The 16,523-nt window shown below is 45.1% G+C and overlaps 1 protein-coding gene across 1 annotated transcript in view; it reads left to right on the forward strand.

The window, feature by feature from the left end:
- The window catches only part of SCN3B (sodium voltage-gated channel beta subunit 3), a 29,889-nt gene that overhangs the window by 2,271 nt on the left and 11,095 nt on the right, over positions 1-16,523 (forward strand). The window contains exons 2-3 of the mRNA XM_067564602.1: positions 9,527-10,003; positions 15,182-16,512. Of these exons, the coding sequence (XP_067420703.1) occupies positions 16,458-16,512 (55 nt within the window). The 5' untranslated portion in view covers positions 9,527-10,003; positions 15,182-16,457. The remainder of the gene's footprint in view (positions 1-9,526; positions 10,004-15,181; positions 16,513-16,523) is intronic.

The following is a 16,523-nucleotide window of genomic DNA, read 5'->3' on the forward strand; positions in this document are numbered from 1 at the left end:
AATTTATTTAGCTTAAGACAATGCTGCTATTATCAAAGAGAGTAAGACAAAGGCACTTGGTATTTTAATGCACTGACGTACTTCTTGCTTGTCAGCAGAAATGAGATGCTCTGTGCCTGAGTTAGTCACAAATTTTCAACCAGTGTCCTAAAATATCATATTTTGGTGGCGTATCTGTCATCCACTCACTGTCACCTGAAATAATAAATTGGATCACTAACCTAGACCTGGGCATCTGTTGTTTAACACTATTTAATGTTGGACAGTGATTGGGTTAAATAGTGTTAAACAAGGCCTGGGGTTTTGTATACAGAGACCTCAGCCTGCTTAATACCATGGTAAATGCATGATAAAAAACTCTTTTAACCTTTTAAGAAAGATTTTTAAAAAAAGTTAAAGCATTTGAAATGTAAAGTATGAAGGCTTTCATTTTAACAACATTCCTTGTTCCCTTTCCCTTTAGCTGGAGCGAGTTTTTAGAAGGAAACAATCCTTGTTTTACAGTCTCTTAAATGGTACCAAAGATAGTAATAACTGGCCTTTTGGGGAAAAGAGAAATTAGCTGAGATGAGCTGGAGCTGCTGCTGTTGTTTTTAAAGTCCAATCCCATTTCAGGATTGGTGTTTCAGGAGGTGTTTGGGATTCAGCTGGAGTCGGTAAAGGTGGCAATGTCATCTGGGTCACTCTCTCTGGTCTGGTCTGGTGAGGACTTCTCTCAGTATGATCATGACAAAGGCTCTGGGTCCCCAGAGATGGTGGGGTGACAGCCATGATGGTGAAGCTTGCTCTAGTAGCCCATTTTTCTCCCCAAAGTCTCTTTCTTCAAGGTCCCCAAAAGGGAGTGATGGGCGAAACAGACCATCATCTGATTATTTTGTCCACCAACTAGGCTTAGTTTCTGATACCAATTTTGGTTCACTGATTTCTGGTTCCATTTTTCTTATTTACCAGGCATGATCTTAATACAGACCTTGAGTTATATCGGGAGGCCTTTTTGTTTGGACTAATTCAGTCTTTCTTTTTGTACCTTTTCCCATCAACATTTGTTGTTGTAGGTTATTGTGACATCTTATGACATCTCACTTTTTACAGTTGAACTCACAATTAGGGTAAATGTGTAGACCCAATTATCACAACACCTCTAACATTGCTGTCATTAAGCCATATAAAAGAGGATGTCACAAATACATTCCAAGAGCTTGGTAAGGTGGGGAAAGAAATGAATTGAGATGCTTTTTAGTAGAAAGAGAAATGAGATGGGAAGATTTTGCTCTGAGTAGGTTGTGTGGAAGAAGGACGATGTATGACATTGCTAAAGAAGCCAGCACACTGTCATTAGAAAACAGTGAATACATGGGATTCATTCATAAGGGGAGACAGCATAACCTAATAGTTAAAACAGGAAGCTGAGGTTTGTGAGAGGATGCTCCCATCTCAGCCACAGACTTACCCTGTGACCTTGGACAAATCGCTGTATCTCTTGGGACTTCAGTTTCCTCTCTATAAAATGGGTATCTTAAGGGAGGTAGGGGAGAGGATGTTACAAGGCATAAGTAATTAAGACCAAATTCTACCTTCAGATAAATGTACTCATTTCCCATTGCGGCCATGGGGAGTTGCATGGACATAACTGAATGCAAAATTTGACCCTAAATGCTTGTAAGGTACTTTAAGATCCTCAGATGAAAATTACTAACTTTATAAATAAAATCTTACAGTAGTTTATTATCAATAATAATAATACTTAGCATTTTTATCATGTGGTATATATTCAAAGCACTGTACACATTAGTTAAACTACAGTAATGGTCCAAAACACTTCATCATACAGTAGTGCTACTGTGCTTTTGGATCTTTACTGTAGTGCTGTGTACTGTAGTGCTAATTTATAAAAAAAGAAAAAAATTCCTATTGTCAGCAAAGCCAGTGACAAGAACAGCGGCAATTCCACAGGCATGCTAGAAAATGCAAATCTGTTTCTGCTGCCAGGACACTCTCATTTTGAGGGGATGGAGAAAGCTATTTTAATTGACAGAAATGGTGAATTTCCCACTAAACTGAATTAAACTTCACATTTTTCTAGGGATGTGTGAAATCCAACTGTTCTTGTTTCAGATTATGGTTTTGTTAGAAAGAGTTTCTGTGAATTCCACCTTCCTTATGTTGCAGAAAGATGCATTTTTCTCTTTATTTTTGTGACAGATGTTTCTCTTTTGTCATCATCTGTCCCATATTGTTCTTGGACTCTGGAGCAGGGTGGTTGCTGTCTATGGTATGCAGGGAAAAAGCTATTAATGGAACACACAGCTCTTAAGATACGTCCAGGAAACCTGATAGATTATGGCCTTGATGCTGTAAGTCTTTTCAGGGTGTATATCAAAGCAAATGTAGGAGGAGGTAAGGGTACAAACTCTTGGGTGTTGTCCTGAATACCAAGCTTGCAAAATTCCCACAGAACACCCCGCCCCCTTGTTCTTAACCTCCTGGTGTGAAAGCGACAAGGTGTGGGCTGAGAATAGTATGAGTATAACCCTCCTCTTACAAATGGAGCACGTGTAATAGGGATGGTTGAAAATGTCTATCAAAACTATTTTTCAATGGAAAATTGCGTTTTGACTAAATGAAAGATTTTGCAGTACGTGTCTGCTTTCCATGGAAAAATTTGTCTTGTCAAATTATGCAAAAATATTTTGATGTAATGTGGGTTTTTTTTATAAAAAGTTTAAATGGAATTTTGTTTTGTTTTCATTGAAAGTGTGCACGGGGAAATTAAATTAAAAAAAAAATCCAACCAGTTCTTCTTAGCTATGTGCTCCCTTCTCAGCCTCACTCTTGCTGCTAGCAGGAGTAATTTGGCAGCTAGGACTTTCTTTTAATGTATAAAATGTTTTCAAGTCTTGAACATGATTGTTCCTTAATCCTTTTCAAAAGTGTTTTCAGCCAGCGATTGTTCATATAGCAAGAGGAAAATAAGAATAAGTAGCAAGCACCTGCATATAATCTGAGCATTCTGACTGCGTGAATGATTGGGTATTTACTTTTTTAAACTGGTGGGAGTTGACAGTCACGCCTTGTGCCATTGGAGTGGTAATTTTCTCATCAGGTTTAATAAGGTCACAGATTTGACCTCTCACCTCATTTTTACTAGGTATTCATGATTGCGTGGATGTTATCTAACTGCATCCATATTTTTAGAGAGAGAGAGATCTATGTCTGTAGCAAATACACATACAGGATGTCTAACAGAATGGTATTGCTTTCCAGGGATATAAGGAATCAGTGCAACTCATTTCCCAAAATTCAGTAAATTATTATTTATTACTTGTATTACCATAGCACCTCAGAGCCCTTATCATGGACAGATCCCCTTGTGCTAGGTGCTGTACATACACAGAACAATGAGACAGTCCCGGCCCTAGCACACTCACAGTCTAAATAGTTCGTCTTTTTTATAGAAATCAATCAAATAAATAAATAGAAATAAAAAGGGGAACCAAATTCAAGCCAAAAATTACAAACACAAATGAAATTAAACTGCCTACAGAATACCAAACTGCCCTGCTATCTCCCCCCCCCCAGATCTGACAGGCTGAACACACTCATTCTCTGAGGTTATGTCTACACTGGGGTTGGAGGTGTGATTGGCGCTTTGGTAGGCGTTACCCGCACTAGCTTTAATTTAGCAAGATCGCTAAAAATATCAGCGAAGATGCGGCAATGTGGTTTCAGCATTGCCCGCACAAATCCATCCAGCCCCTGGGTACGTATTTGCTTTGCTAACCTGCACTGAAGTGCAAGCCACCGCATCTTCACTGCTATTTTTAGCAAGCTACCAAGAATACAGCTAGCGTAGGTGCATGAGCAGCAAATCACACCTCTGAGTGCAGCATAGACATGCTCTAAATGAGAACAGCCAGCGGTGAGAATGATCTGCTGGAGATTTAGGCCTAAAGTTCTCTGTTTCCACAGAAGATGGGTTTATCAGGGGAAGGATTTCCCTTCACTGTCCCACCAGTGCACCTTAACCACAGTCTACTTCTGGGACTGAGTGGGGCAGAGATTTTCTTTCCATCACCATTCAGTCCCTAGCATCTCTGCTGACACTGCCGAAGAATGCCTTGAACTAGTGCTAAAATTGGTTATGATTATGTGATGCTGCTGTGTCCAAAGGTGGAGATAGCTAGCTTCCCTCTAACCCCCTTCACACAGGCCACCAGCTGTAGTTAATCCCAGCCTTACCTAGACTTAAACTGGTGACCTTCATACAGGTGACCTCCACACACCATTACCAATTCTCTGAACCCCCCTCTACTCCCGCCTCTTTTCTTTTTGGGGAAGTGGGAGTGCCCTGAGACTCTTTCCCCTGCTTTCTACCTCGTCCAGCCCCAGAGGCTGTTTTTTTAACTTGCAATAACTGAGTGACTTCAAGCAGGGACACAAAGAGCCTTGCGTCTGATATCAGCCATTAATAAGTCACTCTTTGGAGAGCTTCAGGTTGCTTAATTATAGCCAAAGCCAATGTTTTATATTGTCTGCCACTTCTTTTCAAGTCGTGACTCACTGTATTTGGTTGCTGTATGCCATGAATCTATTTTTATGTAGCGTCCTCCCCACTCAGTGAGACAATGTGCTCTGTATAGGCACCATGCTGGAGTCAGAAACATGCAAGTACCTGTCAGAGAGGCAGCTATGGCAGTGATGGGACACAGCAAAAAAGGGGGAACTGAAAGGCCAAGGAGGATAATGTTTAAAAGTAGAAAAGATGCAAATGTGTATCTGTGCAGGCTAGTTACAATGAGCGGGTGGAAGAGGCAGGTGGGGGGAGTGATACAGTGATGGGAAGGGAAGTTGAGGTGGGGGGATTGAAAGAGGTAGGCTCTGGGGAAGGGAAGGTGGAGTGAGGGATGGAGGGGACAGGAGTGGGGGCGTGGAAGGTGGGGTGGAGGGCGTGGAAGGGACAGGAATGGGAGAGGAGGAGGAGTGGGCAGAGGCCAGTGTCAGCTGTGGGCTAAAGAAAACAGGAATGTTTTAAACTGAGCCATGCTGTGTAAATAATAAAGATTTAAAAGAGGACAGGGAGTACTCACAAGAGATGGTGCAATGCAAATAAAAGAGAGAGCCCCAAGCAGAGGGGGTGGGGGGAGGCACATGGCTGGGCTTTGCATGCCTGGGTTTGTTCCTCAGCTCTCCAAGAGTGGAAATTCTCCACTTGGGGAGACTGGCTCCATGGATCCAGGACCCAAGATGCTGTGGTGGCTCCTGATTTCATAACCATAGACTCTCTTACATAATCCATATGAACCTTACCAAAGTGTCTCACCAGGAAGAACCATGCCAGACCTGGCCAAAGATCAGTAAGCAGATGGTGATTATATTGTGCTTTTAGGTGGCCAAAAGCTTCCTTTCCAAGTGGCAAATGAGTCATGCCTGGTGCCAAGGGCATAGTTACCTTGTTAAGAAGGGGCCACAGGCATTTACAACCCCTCCTGTCCTACAAGGATTATTACATAATGCCATGCAATGGGAGACAAGCCTTAATTTCTCAGTCGTTGCCTTCCAGACAAGTCTAGCACTCCCCAATCCTGCTTTTCTGTACCACCTGACCCCTTCCCATCCCTCTCTTCTCTTACTCCCTGTTTATTAATGTTTTTCCCTTACCCCTACTAACCAAGTGCCCTTATCCTGCAAGAGCTGTGCACCTTGCATTCCCACTGAAGTCAATAGGAGTTGAGGGCACTCAGCATCTTTTGGGATTGGGCCGTAACTGATCCCAATGCTGTAACTGATCCATACTCAAACTCCCATTGGCTTTTAACCCTGAGCTTCCATTGCAGTGTTGACATGAACTCAGTGACTTGCCCAAGGTCCAGCTGTCGTGGACGCAGGTTGCCCAAGTCCAGGCTAACTCATTGATGACTGGACCATCCTTCCGCTCTATCCCAGAGTTTCAGTGTGCTGCTTTGCCCAACCAACTCCCTTTCCATGCTGCTGGAGTCACAAATATCCCCCCTCTCCATTCCCTTTAATAATGGGTAGACCTGCTAAAAAAAAAATCCCAATTACAAATATTTGGACAGAAAATAAACTTTCATCAAAAATGCAAATTTGTTAGGGAAAAAAATGGTTTTGCAAAAAAAAATTTCAATATAAAAAGTTAAAAATCTTGAATTTTTGGTTTTTTATTTTATTATTTTATATATAATTTTGTATTTTTGTTTTGAAATTGTTGATTTCCTTCCAATTTCCATCACTTTGCAATGGCAAAAGTTGGAACAGTTAGCAAGCAAGGAAAAGTGGGGAAAATCACAGTTCTTACTGTTTTCATTAAGCAATGTAAGATGTGAAAAAATGGTTTTGACTCCCCCTCACCACTTTTTTTTTTAACCTTATTCCTCCTTTGTCCAGTGGAAGAAACGGAGACAGGAAAAGGGGTGAAATTAAAAATCTACAATTTTGGGGGAGTTAAATAAATAAAACTCAAGGACATTTGAAGTTGAAACAAAATTCATTGTTTCATTTTGCTGTATCTGTGGGAAATTGAAATGTCAGTAGGGATTTCCTCCCCCCACCAAAAACAAAAAACACCTCCACAGGGGGAAAAAATCCAATTTTCTGACCAGTTAAACTACCAGGGAATATTCACATCAGTAGTTTAACCCTTTCTGAAAACATATTGGAACTGCTAGATTCTCAAGCATCCTCCATAGTCAGACCAGAGACAGCTGCCCCTCTAACACTCAACAGTATCCCTGCTCAATCTATACTTTGATTTCAGTAGTTGTGTCTGAAAGAAATCCCAGCAGCCTTAAACCCCAGCACACACCCTCGTCTGTAGCGATGCTAAAACTTTTACACTGTTCTGTGCTGCTCCCCAGTGGAGACGTGCCAGGCTTCACTCAGTTCTGAAGGACTCCTTTGAAGTGCGGAGGTAGAAGGATTACACTGGTTTGGAGATCTCCTCTGTGTCTGGATCCAGCTCTTTATGAGCACCTCCAGCAGTGTCTCCCCTCAAATGTGAAAACCATAATCTCTGGTGGTTATTCTGCTTTCTGTCTTTCCCACCTTACCCTCTCTCTTCTTTCCCCTCCCCATCCTCTCTTCTCTTCACTTGTTACTTGGAATCTTCTCTTTCCCTTTGTTTCCCCATTCCCTCACTCCTCCCTACCGTCGTCTCGTCCCTTCTCCCTTCTCTGACTCCTTTTGCCCTTCTCATTTTGCAAACTCTATAAACTGGAGGTAGGGCTGTCTAGAAGTTAGAGCAGGGAAATAATTGTCAGGAGCAGATTCTGTTCCCACTGTTGCCACAGAATTGTAGCACTTTGAACAAGTCACTTAAACTTTTCAGTATCTCATTTTTCCCAGCTGTCAGAAACGAGTGGTAATACTTATCCATCTTCAGAAAGCACTTGAAGGTTCTCAGATGAAAATGCAGCAGTGCAGTGGCTTTTTGCAAGGCCTGGAGAATTATGTGCTAAACAGATATTTGCTACATGATACGGTGAAACTTTTCGAAGTGTGAATAGTCCAGGCTCTGCTGTTTTAATCAGCTAAATAATGAAGAGTATGTCTGCACTGCAGTTAAACACCTGCCACTGGCCTGTGTCAGCTGACTCTGGCTCCAGCTCCAGCACAAATGTCTACACTGTAATTAAACAGCCCCTGATCCCAAGCCCAACTCAGCTTTCACAGGCCTGCTATAGGGTATTTAATTTGCACTGTAGACACACCCTCGGAGAGCTAGAGGATGAGATTTGCATAGACAATAAAGGATGCAGGGTATTTCAGATGGTATTACTGGCACAGAGACACCAGAAAAAGACTAACTGTGGGAAAGGTAGACTTGCATAAAGTTCTGGCATGAGCTCTGATAGCTTTGATCCTGTCCCTCCCTCATCAGGCATAAACCAAAAAGTAACGCTCATTGCATCAGCATTCACCACCAATGTTGATGCAATGTGTGGTGTTTTTTGGATAATGTTTTGCTTGTATGATACAAATATTTGTTTGATGTTTCTTTTAAGTGGGGTTGCAATGAGACTGGCTCAGGTAAGATCTTATTAGTTGTTATTCTTAATCAACATCTTTAATTTATAGAGCACCTTTCACCCCAAAGCAATGTAATAAACCAGACAGGTGTGATGGGTAATCCCTTCACCTACCACTGGAATACAGACATTTCTGGGGTTGGATTGGTTTCAGCTGTTTAAAAATGCAAAGGAATTGCTACACGACTGTTCAAAAGAAGTAGGTGAGGAATACTGTATCCATTTCCACCCGCTGGGGGAATTTAGTTAGGCAAAGTGAAATTAATCTACCTTGAACTGTAGTAATAAGAATATCTGGCTCTTATCACCCATAAATCTCAAAGTGCTTTACAAAATGCTCCTGGTGTCATTTACCATATTTTACAGATGGGAAAACTGAAGGGGGGCTCGGAAGTGACTTGCCCAAGATCACCCTGCAAACCAATGGCCTCACTGGGAATGGAATCCAGGTCTCTTGAGTCCCACTCCAGTGCTCTGTTACTATTATGCTATGTATTATCTGTATGGCAGTAGCACTAAGGAGCTCTAGTCATGGACCCAGGACCCATTGTGCTAGGCATTGTACAAACGTAGAAAAATAGAGATTCCCTGAGTCCAAAAGTTTACAATCTAAGTATCAGAGAAGACAGGGAGAGACAGACAGAAAGACATGGGGGGAATACAAGGAAACAATGAGACATTATAGCTAGCCATGGGACCTCTAATGACCAGAAGGTGGCTAGGAGGACCCTGCATTTACCTCTCATGCAAAAGACAGCACCTCCAGCAGCCTATTATGTATGCAAATACCACGCTAGAGTATTGCTTCCCTATTCAGCTTCCACAGACAGGGAAGAGTGCCACCTGCTGAATCCCCAGCAGCACTACCGTAACTGGATGGATTTTTTAAACTAGTATTGAATGGTGGGGGGCCAGTGAGGGGACCCAGCTCAGAGATGGTGTGTATGGAGGAGGAAGTTACAACTCTTTAAGTGAGCATAAAAGAGTAAAAGGCTCTAGCTGGAATTTTCAAAGGAGCCTAAGAGAGTTAGCTATCCCGCTCCCATTGAAAATCAATGAGTGTTGGGCACCTCTAACTCCCTTAGGCTTTTTTTGAAAATCTCAGCCTGTGATCCAGCTCCCAACAGCAAAGCTCCTATCGGCCATAATGGAAGCAAGATCAGGCGCTAAGCGCGCATAAGAGGACATAAAGGGATGTAAGCTGGAAGCCACAAGAAAGTGTAAGGGCAAGTGTAGGGAGGGCGTACTTTAACTACATCCTTCTGATCCTTGCCCTTCCTGCTGTAAACTACGCAGTCTAGACTCCCTTGAACTCACTAATGATGAGCAACTTAGACTGCCTTCGATGTGACCTGGGAATTTGTCCCAGGGGTCTTTCCTGGTTTGCAGAAGGAAACATTTTGCTCCATCCAAACAAGCAAAAACAGTTTCTCTCTTGGCTCTTGCACCCTCTCTGATATTCTAAATATTTATCCTTTCAGATAGAAGATAAATTCCTCGTTTGACAGGTCATTCCTGGGATCAGTAGGGAGAATTTCAACCAGACTGGCCTACACAACTGCAACATGAAAAACCTAGCCATGGAAACAATTGCACAGGTTATTGTGAGAAAGCTGAAAACACACATACAAGACTGGTGTGACAGAGCCACAATGGAGGATCCAATCCTGCACAGTGCTGAATACCTGTGGCAAAGTGTTGAGAATACCCAACTCCTACTGGATTCCAAATATGTTCTTGTTTCACCGTGAAAGGGCAAAAAACCCAGAAGCCTTTATGCGCGCTTGATCTCACTTAGGGTGAACAAATCCTGCATTCAATAGACCAGTGACACTTTCAGACTCTTGCAAATGAGTTTCTTGAAGTATGCACCAATTCTTTGGGATCTGCAAGGAAATTAAATCTTTGTACACAATTAAAGAAAATGCAACCTCCCACTCCTCTCCATCCAGTGCAAGGTAAGGAATGTTCAACTATTACTGATCAAACTTTTGTGTATGGAAATTCAGACACTGTGCTGCTAAAGTAATTGAAGCTGTTTATTCATTAGTGTTTTTCTCCCATAGCAATAGGACAAAAATCAAATGATCAAGTGTGAATAAATATGCATAAAGCTCTGACGTGCATAGAGCTCTGACATGCTAATGGGTTGTCATCCATTACCAAAGGGTAAATGAAGTGGTGAGAGTCCTGAAAGATGTTGACCTGATATGATCATAACTGACATGTTCTCTGTGTATCCCTGAGGAAGGTACCAGCCCATTAGATTGCTGATTGTATTTAGGGCATCTGAAGTCTCGCTGACATGCATGTGTGTACCTTTGCTCTTGGCTGTTTTTGTGTCCCAGGGAATGATGCCCACAACCTTTCTAAGGTAATACTAGGTCTTGCTGTTTTCAGGGTGGCACCTTCCTATATGAAGTAATGTAGAACATAATGCACTTGCAAGCAAGGTGCCACAGATGGTAAAACACGCTGGCCTGGGTAAAAGTGCAAAGTGGCAATTCAGGTGCAAGCCACAGGATGTTATCAGCGGTGCAGGAATGAAACTCAAGAGATGATTTCCTGAAGGCCATTGAGGAAGCTCCTGTTCAGACCCATGGGTGAAGATTTTCAAATCAGTCCATGGGGATATAAGTTCATCATCCATTTTAATGTGTCTAGACTTATCTGAAAGATCTCAACCACAATCATCCTTTGCTTTATGTGATTCCGTTCTGAGTTTGGGAATCCCTTTACTACAAGGGTAGCGCCATTAGGGACATTGCTAAAGACACACAATATGGATGGACAGTTGTTTGAGTTTCCTATTCCTCACAGGGGCTAACATGTACAATATCAAGCCCTAAGTGGATTCAGTCCTGAAAGCAAAACAGTGCTCAATGCCAGCTGTGAATGGATGCAGCCATGGGGCTGTATTTCCTCTGGCAGGCGAGGATGGCAAAGGCACTTTTCCTTATGAATCCGGAGGGACCCAGAAAGCAGGTATTCTGCCATTTAAAAAGGACCAGCTGGCTTTAAAGGGATGACACTAGTTGGAGAGCTGCCCCTGTAGAGCTGGCTTGTCTGCAAAGTAGGGCAGCACACTCTCAAATCAGGGTGCTGATCAGGCAAGTGTATGGAGAACAGAGACATGCAGGATCTGTTTGTGATGAACGAGGGGTTCTGGGTGTGTTTGTGTTTGGAAAATGCAGTTGGCTCATATATGTGTCCAGTGATGGAGATGGAGTCCTGGGTATATATATTGTGTGTGGAGAATGCTGGTGAACTCCTGTGTAGTGTGTATTGGCATGTGTTGGAGAGAAAACCCTAGATGGATAGATGTACAGAATATGCAGATACACCCTGAGCAGAGATGAGCAAATATGAGGGGCAGACAATCCTGGGTATATGTGCAAGTATGGAGAGCACAGAGGAAGCCCAGTTTAGGATGGTATATGTGGATTTGATGAAGATACAACTATGGCTGTGTGTGTACGGAGAATGCAGAATTAGCCCTGTGCACTGGTGCCTGTGTGATGGAGATGTAGGCCTAGTAATATGTACATGTCTGGAGATTACAGATGCAGCGCTGTATGCAGAAGGGTGTGTGATGGGGATGTAGCTTTGGCTGTGTGTAGAGAATGCAACTACAACCCTGTGAATGAAAAAAACCTATAGATTTAATAACACATTGTAAACTTCAAATTGTCCTGCAGAAGCTACTGGAGAATTATATCCCTGCTATAGAATCCTATACTGTGTTTTTAGAAAGACTGAAGAAAGGATGCCATTCTCTGTTAAATCCTGCACATCAGCCCCTAGTCCATTTTTAAAGAGCCTTATTGCTTCCATCCCAATGATTGACTCCTCTCTAAGGGCAGTGGTGTATGTCTGTATGAGAGGGATCTGATCTTCTTCCTTCCAGATCATTTTCCTCAGCATTAATTACATATCAGGAGGTAACACTGCCATTGCCTCTTGCTATTTGGCCGTTGTGCTGTTCCAGTGGCCTTGAGGTTGGAGTGATTGATGGTGAGCAGTTGGTGACGGGTTTGGGGCTGTGTCGTAACCTGGCAGCCAGGAGCGGCTGTGCAGGGAAGGAGCCTACTGATGTTTGTTGCAGAATGAAGATAACAGTTCAGTCTAAGCAAATCACTGATTGTTGTGAGGGTGGAGGAGTGTTGCTCGAACAGCCGTTACACAGTAGCCAGCCAGGCAGGTTTCCTGTCCTGGCCCAAGGGGCATTATGGAGAAGGGGAGTTGTTGGGGGCAGCTAAGCTGAATTTATTTTTATCTCCTGACCTGAATGTGCTGACATAAAAGCTTCAGTCTTTTTTCCTCTGCTGCAGGATCTGGGTGGGTTGCCATAGCAACCCCGCCATGGTAAGTGGCACTGCTTTTGGAAGCAATCAACATTTATATCCTTCAACTCTCGAGTCACCCCCTCCTCCCCGAGGTCTTAAAGGGCTGAAGGTTTGCTCATTGCAGAGCACCCCTACATGGTACACCTGCAGCCTGCCACAGCGTCCGCCACTTACTCTGTGTGCATGTGCACATGGGGAGAGACGTGTTTGTGTTAAGGAGTGTGTCTTCTCTAGGTCTTTCTGAGCAAACCCCAACAAACGGACAAAACAGAACCGCTCTCCTGTTGTGGCAGAAGCTGCACTCTGCTACCCAGCGTGGCTGCACATTGCTCTAGTTAGCATGTGGGAGGTTTTTATTCTCTATCTTCCATGAAGTTAAAAACATGTGAGGATTTAAGAATAACCACCCGCCTCAAACCTGGGCAGGGGAATTCAGTCTCCATTTGCTCATATTGTCCAGGGATTTCTGTGTTGGGGTCTGTTCCCACCTCTGCCACATATTTTCTTCAGGGAAGCCACTTTTCCTCTCTGTGCCTCAGTTTCCCCATCTGCAGATCGGGGTAAGAACACCAACCACATAAGGATCTTCTGAGGTTTAATTCATTAATAACTGCAAAGTGCTTTAGGCCTGCAAATGGTAGGTCTTGGAGTACGGTACATGATTACTATTTAATGTGTCGTTTGTTGCTGACCATATAACTTTAAATTCAGTGAGATGTGTGTTTCTGCTTTCTGCACCCTCACCCTGCCAGGCCAGGGAATCCAGGGGTAGGATTGAAAGAGGGCTTCACTCATATGAAACCTCTTCCCAGGAAGACGTAACTAGGTCAGGTGCCTGATGGAGGGAGCCATGCTAAGAAATAGGAAAGTGCACAGCCAATTAATGGCTGCTAACTGAATCAGCACTATAGATCTTCTGCTTCCCCTTAATTGCATGTTCTCAGGCAGGCCTCCTTTCTCTTCACTCTCAGGATTCTCTAAGGTGGCTGCAATTAGAGCAGCTATCTTACATGAAGTACATCCCTGCTACTCCAAACGTCCTGTGTTTTCCAGGAACTTGTGTTTTCCATCAGTGCACCTGGCTTGCTCAGAACAGATGTTAATTCCACTGCACTTCTTTAAACACGGGGCTGTCAGATGAGACAGCCAGCAACATTGCTCAATAGCTTCTGAATGTCTATAAAAAGCCCTACGAAACAGCATCCACCCACTAGGCATAATTTAGACCGTGGCAGGTGACTTGAGGGCAAATCCTATATATCTCTAGGAGAACGGCAATGTCTGGCTCCTTCTCCGGTGTCCTTTATCTGGGACTTGTCTACATGGGGAAATGATTCTTGATTAAAATAGGATTGATCAACTCCAGATTAACTCTCCATGTTAATACTCTTATTCTGGCTTATTCTGGGGTAACTTGGGCCACTCTGAAAAAGGCATGGTTATTCCAGAATAAGAGCGTTCATATGGAGAGTTAAATTGGAATAACTATTCCAGTAAATTTCCCATGTATGCCCTTAATTATTGTGTCTACAATGTGCCCCAGGCACTGAGAGAGCAAGCAGGTGGCTTAATACTCAATGTGATGGACTATGTTTTACCTTGTGCCCCAGGTCTTACTGGCTGGGAATTGTTTTCCCACTGAGCCTTGTTCAGTCTGCAAGAGTCATTAAACTGGAGAAGGGCAGCCTTTGGGTGGGAGGGGGGGAAGGCTAGAAGGAACCTCTTATCTGGGAACACAAGACTATGGCTTCTTATCCCTCATTACCTGAGCACAGGGCATCATGTGACTCCCTATACATGATACTATACTCTATACACTATACTTTCTATATGTTGGGATATTGCCTAGCACAACAGGAGTGTGATCCTAACTGACGTCTCCAGGCTGATACTTGGATAGAAATTATTATGTTATTAATGGATAACAGTTACTATATATTCTTATTTTGTAGAAATGTAGCATGTCTAGAGATCAATGGAGAATTATGATACGAGATAAATTGCATGAGTTGACAGTAACTTCTCTCTCATCAGTGGTGTGGTTGTAGATGGCTAAAGACTCTCCTACAGAGTGAAATTTGATCAGACCATATGTGGAAAAGCTTCAAAGCACTTTTCTCCTAGTTTTTTTTTAGCAAAAGCAAGCCAAAGACACCCACCTCCACACACCCCAATCACAATGTAAGATGAGAGAGGGGTGAAAAGCAACACTTACACACTAAATGCATTTCGCCAACCTAAATTTCTCCCTGCAGGTGGATTTGAGTCAGGCAGTCTTCACACCCCCGTGCTACACCTTTTCTGTAGTTAGGTTGGTTATGCTCTGTTCCACCCCACAGCAGCTGCATTTGAGAGAGGGGAGCTGAACTCTCAATTATAGTTTGTTAAATCACAGCAAATTTATATCAAATGTTTTGGGGGGATCTTTCTGTGTGATTATATGTCCAACGTCATTTAAACTGCCATGCACCAACACCTGTCATTTTAGATTTCAATTAGAGTCATCCCTACTGTAGGGTAAATCGGGGCGACTGCCTTGGGTCCTGTGCTTTGGGGAGCCCCACGCCGGACCAGGCGAGAGGTGGGCGGCTGCAATCCGCCTCCTGGCTGTATGCTGGGACCAGTTGGGAGGTGGGCAGCTGTCACCAGGGTCCCGGCTGTGCGCCAGACCGGGCAGGCGGCTGGCAGGGGACCCACAGAGTGTGATTTGCCCCGGGCTCTGCATCCCCTAGGGTGGCCCTGATTTCAGGGTCTGGAAATCACCCTTCTGCCTTTCTATTCTGGGTCCAGGTGGTTTAATTAAAAGGACCATGCTTCCCATCATGCCAGTGGAGCAGCTGCTCTGTGTCCTGATTCTGCCAAGAAGAAAAAAAGGGAAACCAAAAAAGAAAGAGAGAGAGAGGGAGCATTTAGCAAGCATCCCCTTTTCCCAAATCTGCATAGCTGCAACCTTGGGTGCCCTCCAGAGTTGGAGGAGCACATTCTGGGAGCTGTGGCTCTCCTCCAAGAGGAGAAAGCCCAACCTGCTGTTGGCATTAACTGCTGAGGAACAGGCTGATACATGAGAAGAGAGGATTTCCCACTATTTCCCACTGTTACATTAATGACCTTCAGAGCCTTCCAAATGTTAGTATTAAGCTCCTCACAGGCAGAGGCCCTCCTGTGTCTGTCAGTGGATAAATATCTCAGGCCTCCTCCCCCGGCTTTATTTTGGGGCTGGGGCGGGTGACTGCTGCCGTCTCCAGCTGGCCGTGCAAAGCTGCCCCGGAAGTGCAGCTGGGGGAAGAATAAATGCAGAGCTGCTGACCGCTGGAGTGACTCTGGAAGGCTGGGAGCAGACGTAGCTAAGGGCACGTGTTGTGACATGCAAGCACCAAGTTCTTGCTGTTCTGGTCGCCTGCTGTTGGTGATGCCCAGAAAGGAGACGGGAGCCCGGGCCACAGCAAAACAACCCCACCTCTCCTGGCAGGCTTACGGGCATGGCTCGCTCCAGAAAAAAGGATGTGGCCGGCCTTTATTGCTCCGCTGTGATGGAGCTGAAGGGGGGTGGGGGGGGGGGGTGAGCCCTGGCTATTAACCAGACGGCGTTCGCGTTCACATTGTCTGCCCGGCCTCGCAGGGAGACCGGGCAGGTGAGGCCGGGCAGCCCAGGCTTGGCTCCCCCCGGGAGGGGTCTCTCGGGGGGGGTCCGTGTCTGCGGAGGGGAGGGGCAGGGAGATGCCTGCGCATGCTTGGCGTCAGCCGCGGGGAAGGCTGGGCGGGCTGGGCGCCGATGCGCGGCCGGAGCCAGTGCAGCAGGGACGCACCTGGCCGGCGGGAGGCTCGGAGACCCGCGCGCCCAGCCCAGCCGCCGCCGCCCCAGCCCCCGCCGGCTCTGAGCCGCTCGGCTCCTGCGCGCGCGGCGCTGTCCAGGATTCCGCCGGCGCGGCGCGGCGCGGCGCGACCTGTCCGAGGTGCTGAGGCCAGGCGCGCGCGGGGCTCGTCACGGGACCGCGGCCCCTGAACACACACGGCGCCCCCCGCCCCGCTAGACGGACTCGCGCGGCTCCTCTCCGCAGCCGGAGCAATGGCTGCGCTCGCGGCGGGGCCGGCTCTCGCCCCGCTCCTGCTGGCGCTGTGCGGTAGGTGTCCC

The sequence above is a fragment of the Emydura macquarii genome, unplaced genomic scaffold (genome assembly GCF_026122565.2).
Source record: "Emydura macquarii macquarii isolate MOO-44397 ecotype Brisbane River unplaced genomic scaffold, CSIRO-AGI_Emac_v2 contig_312, whole genome shotgun sequence".
Classification (NCBI taxonomy): Eukaryota; Metazoa; Chordata; order Testudines; family Chelidae; genus Emydura; species Emydura macquarii.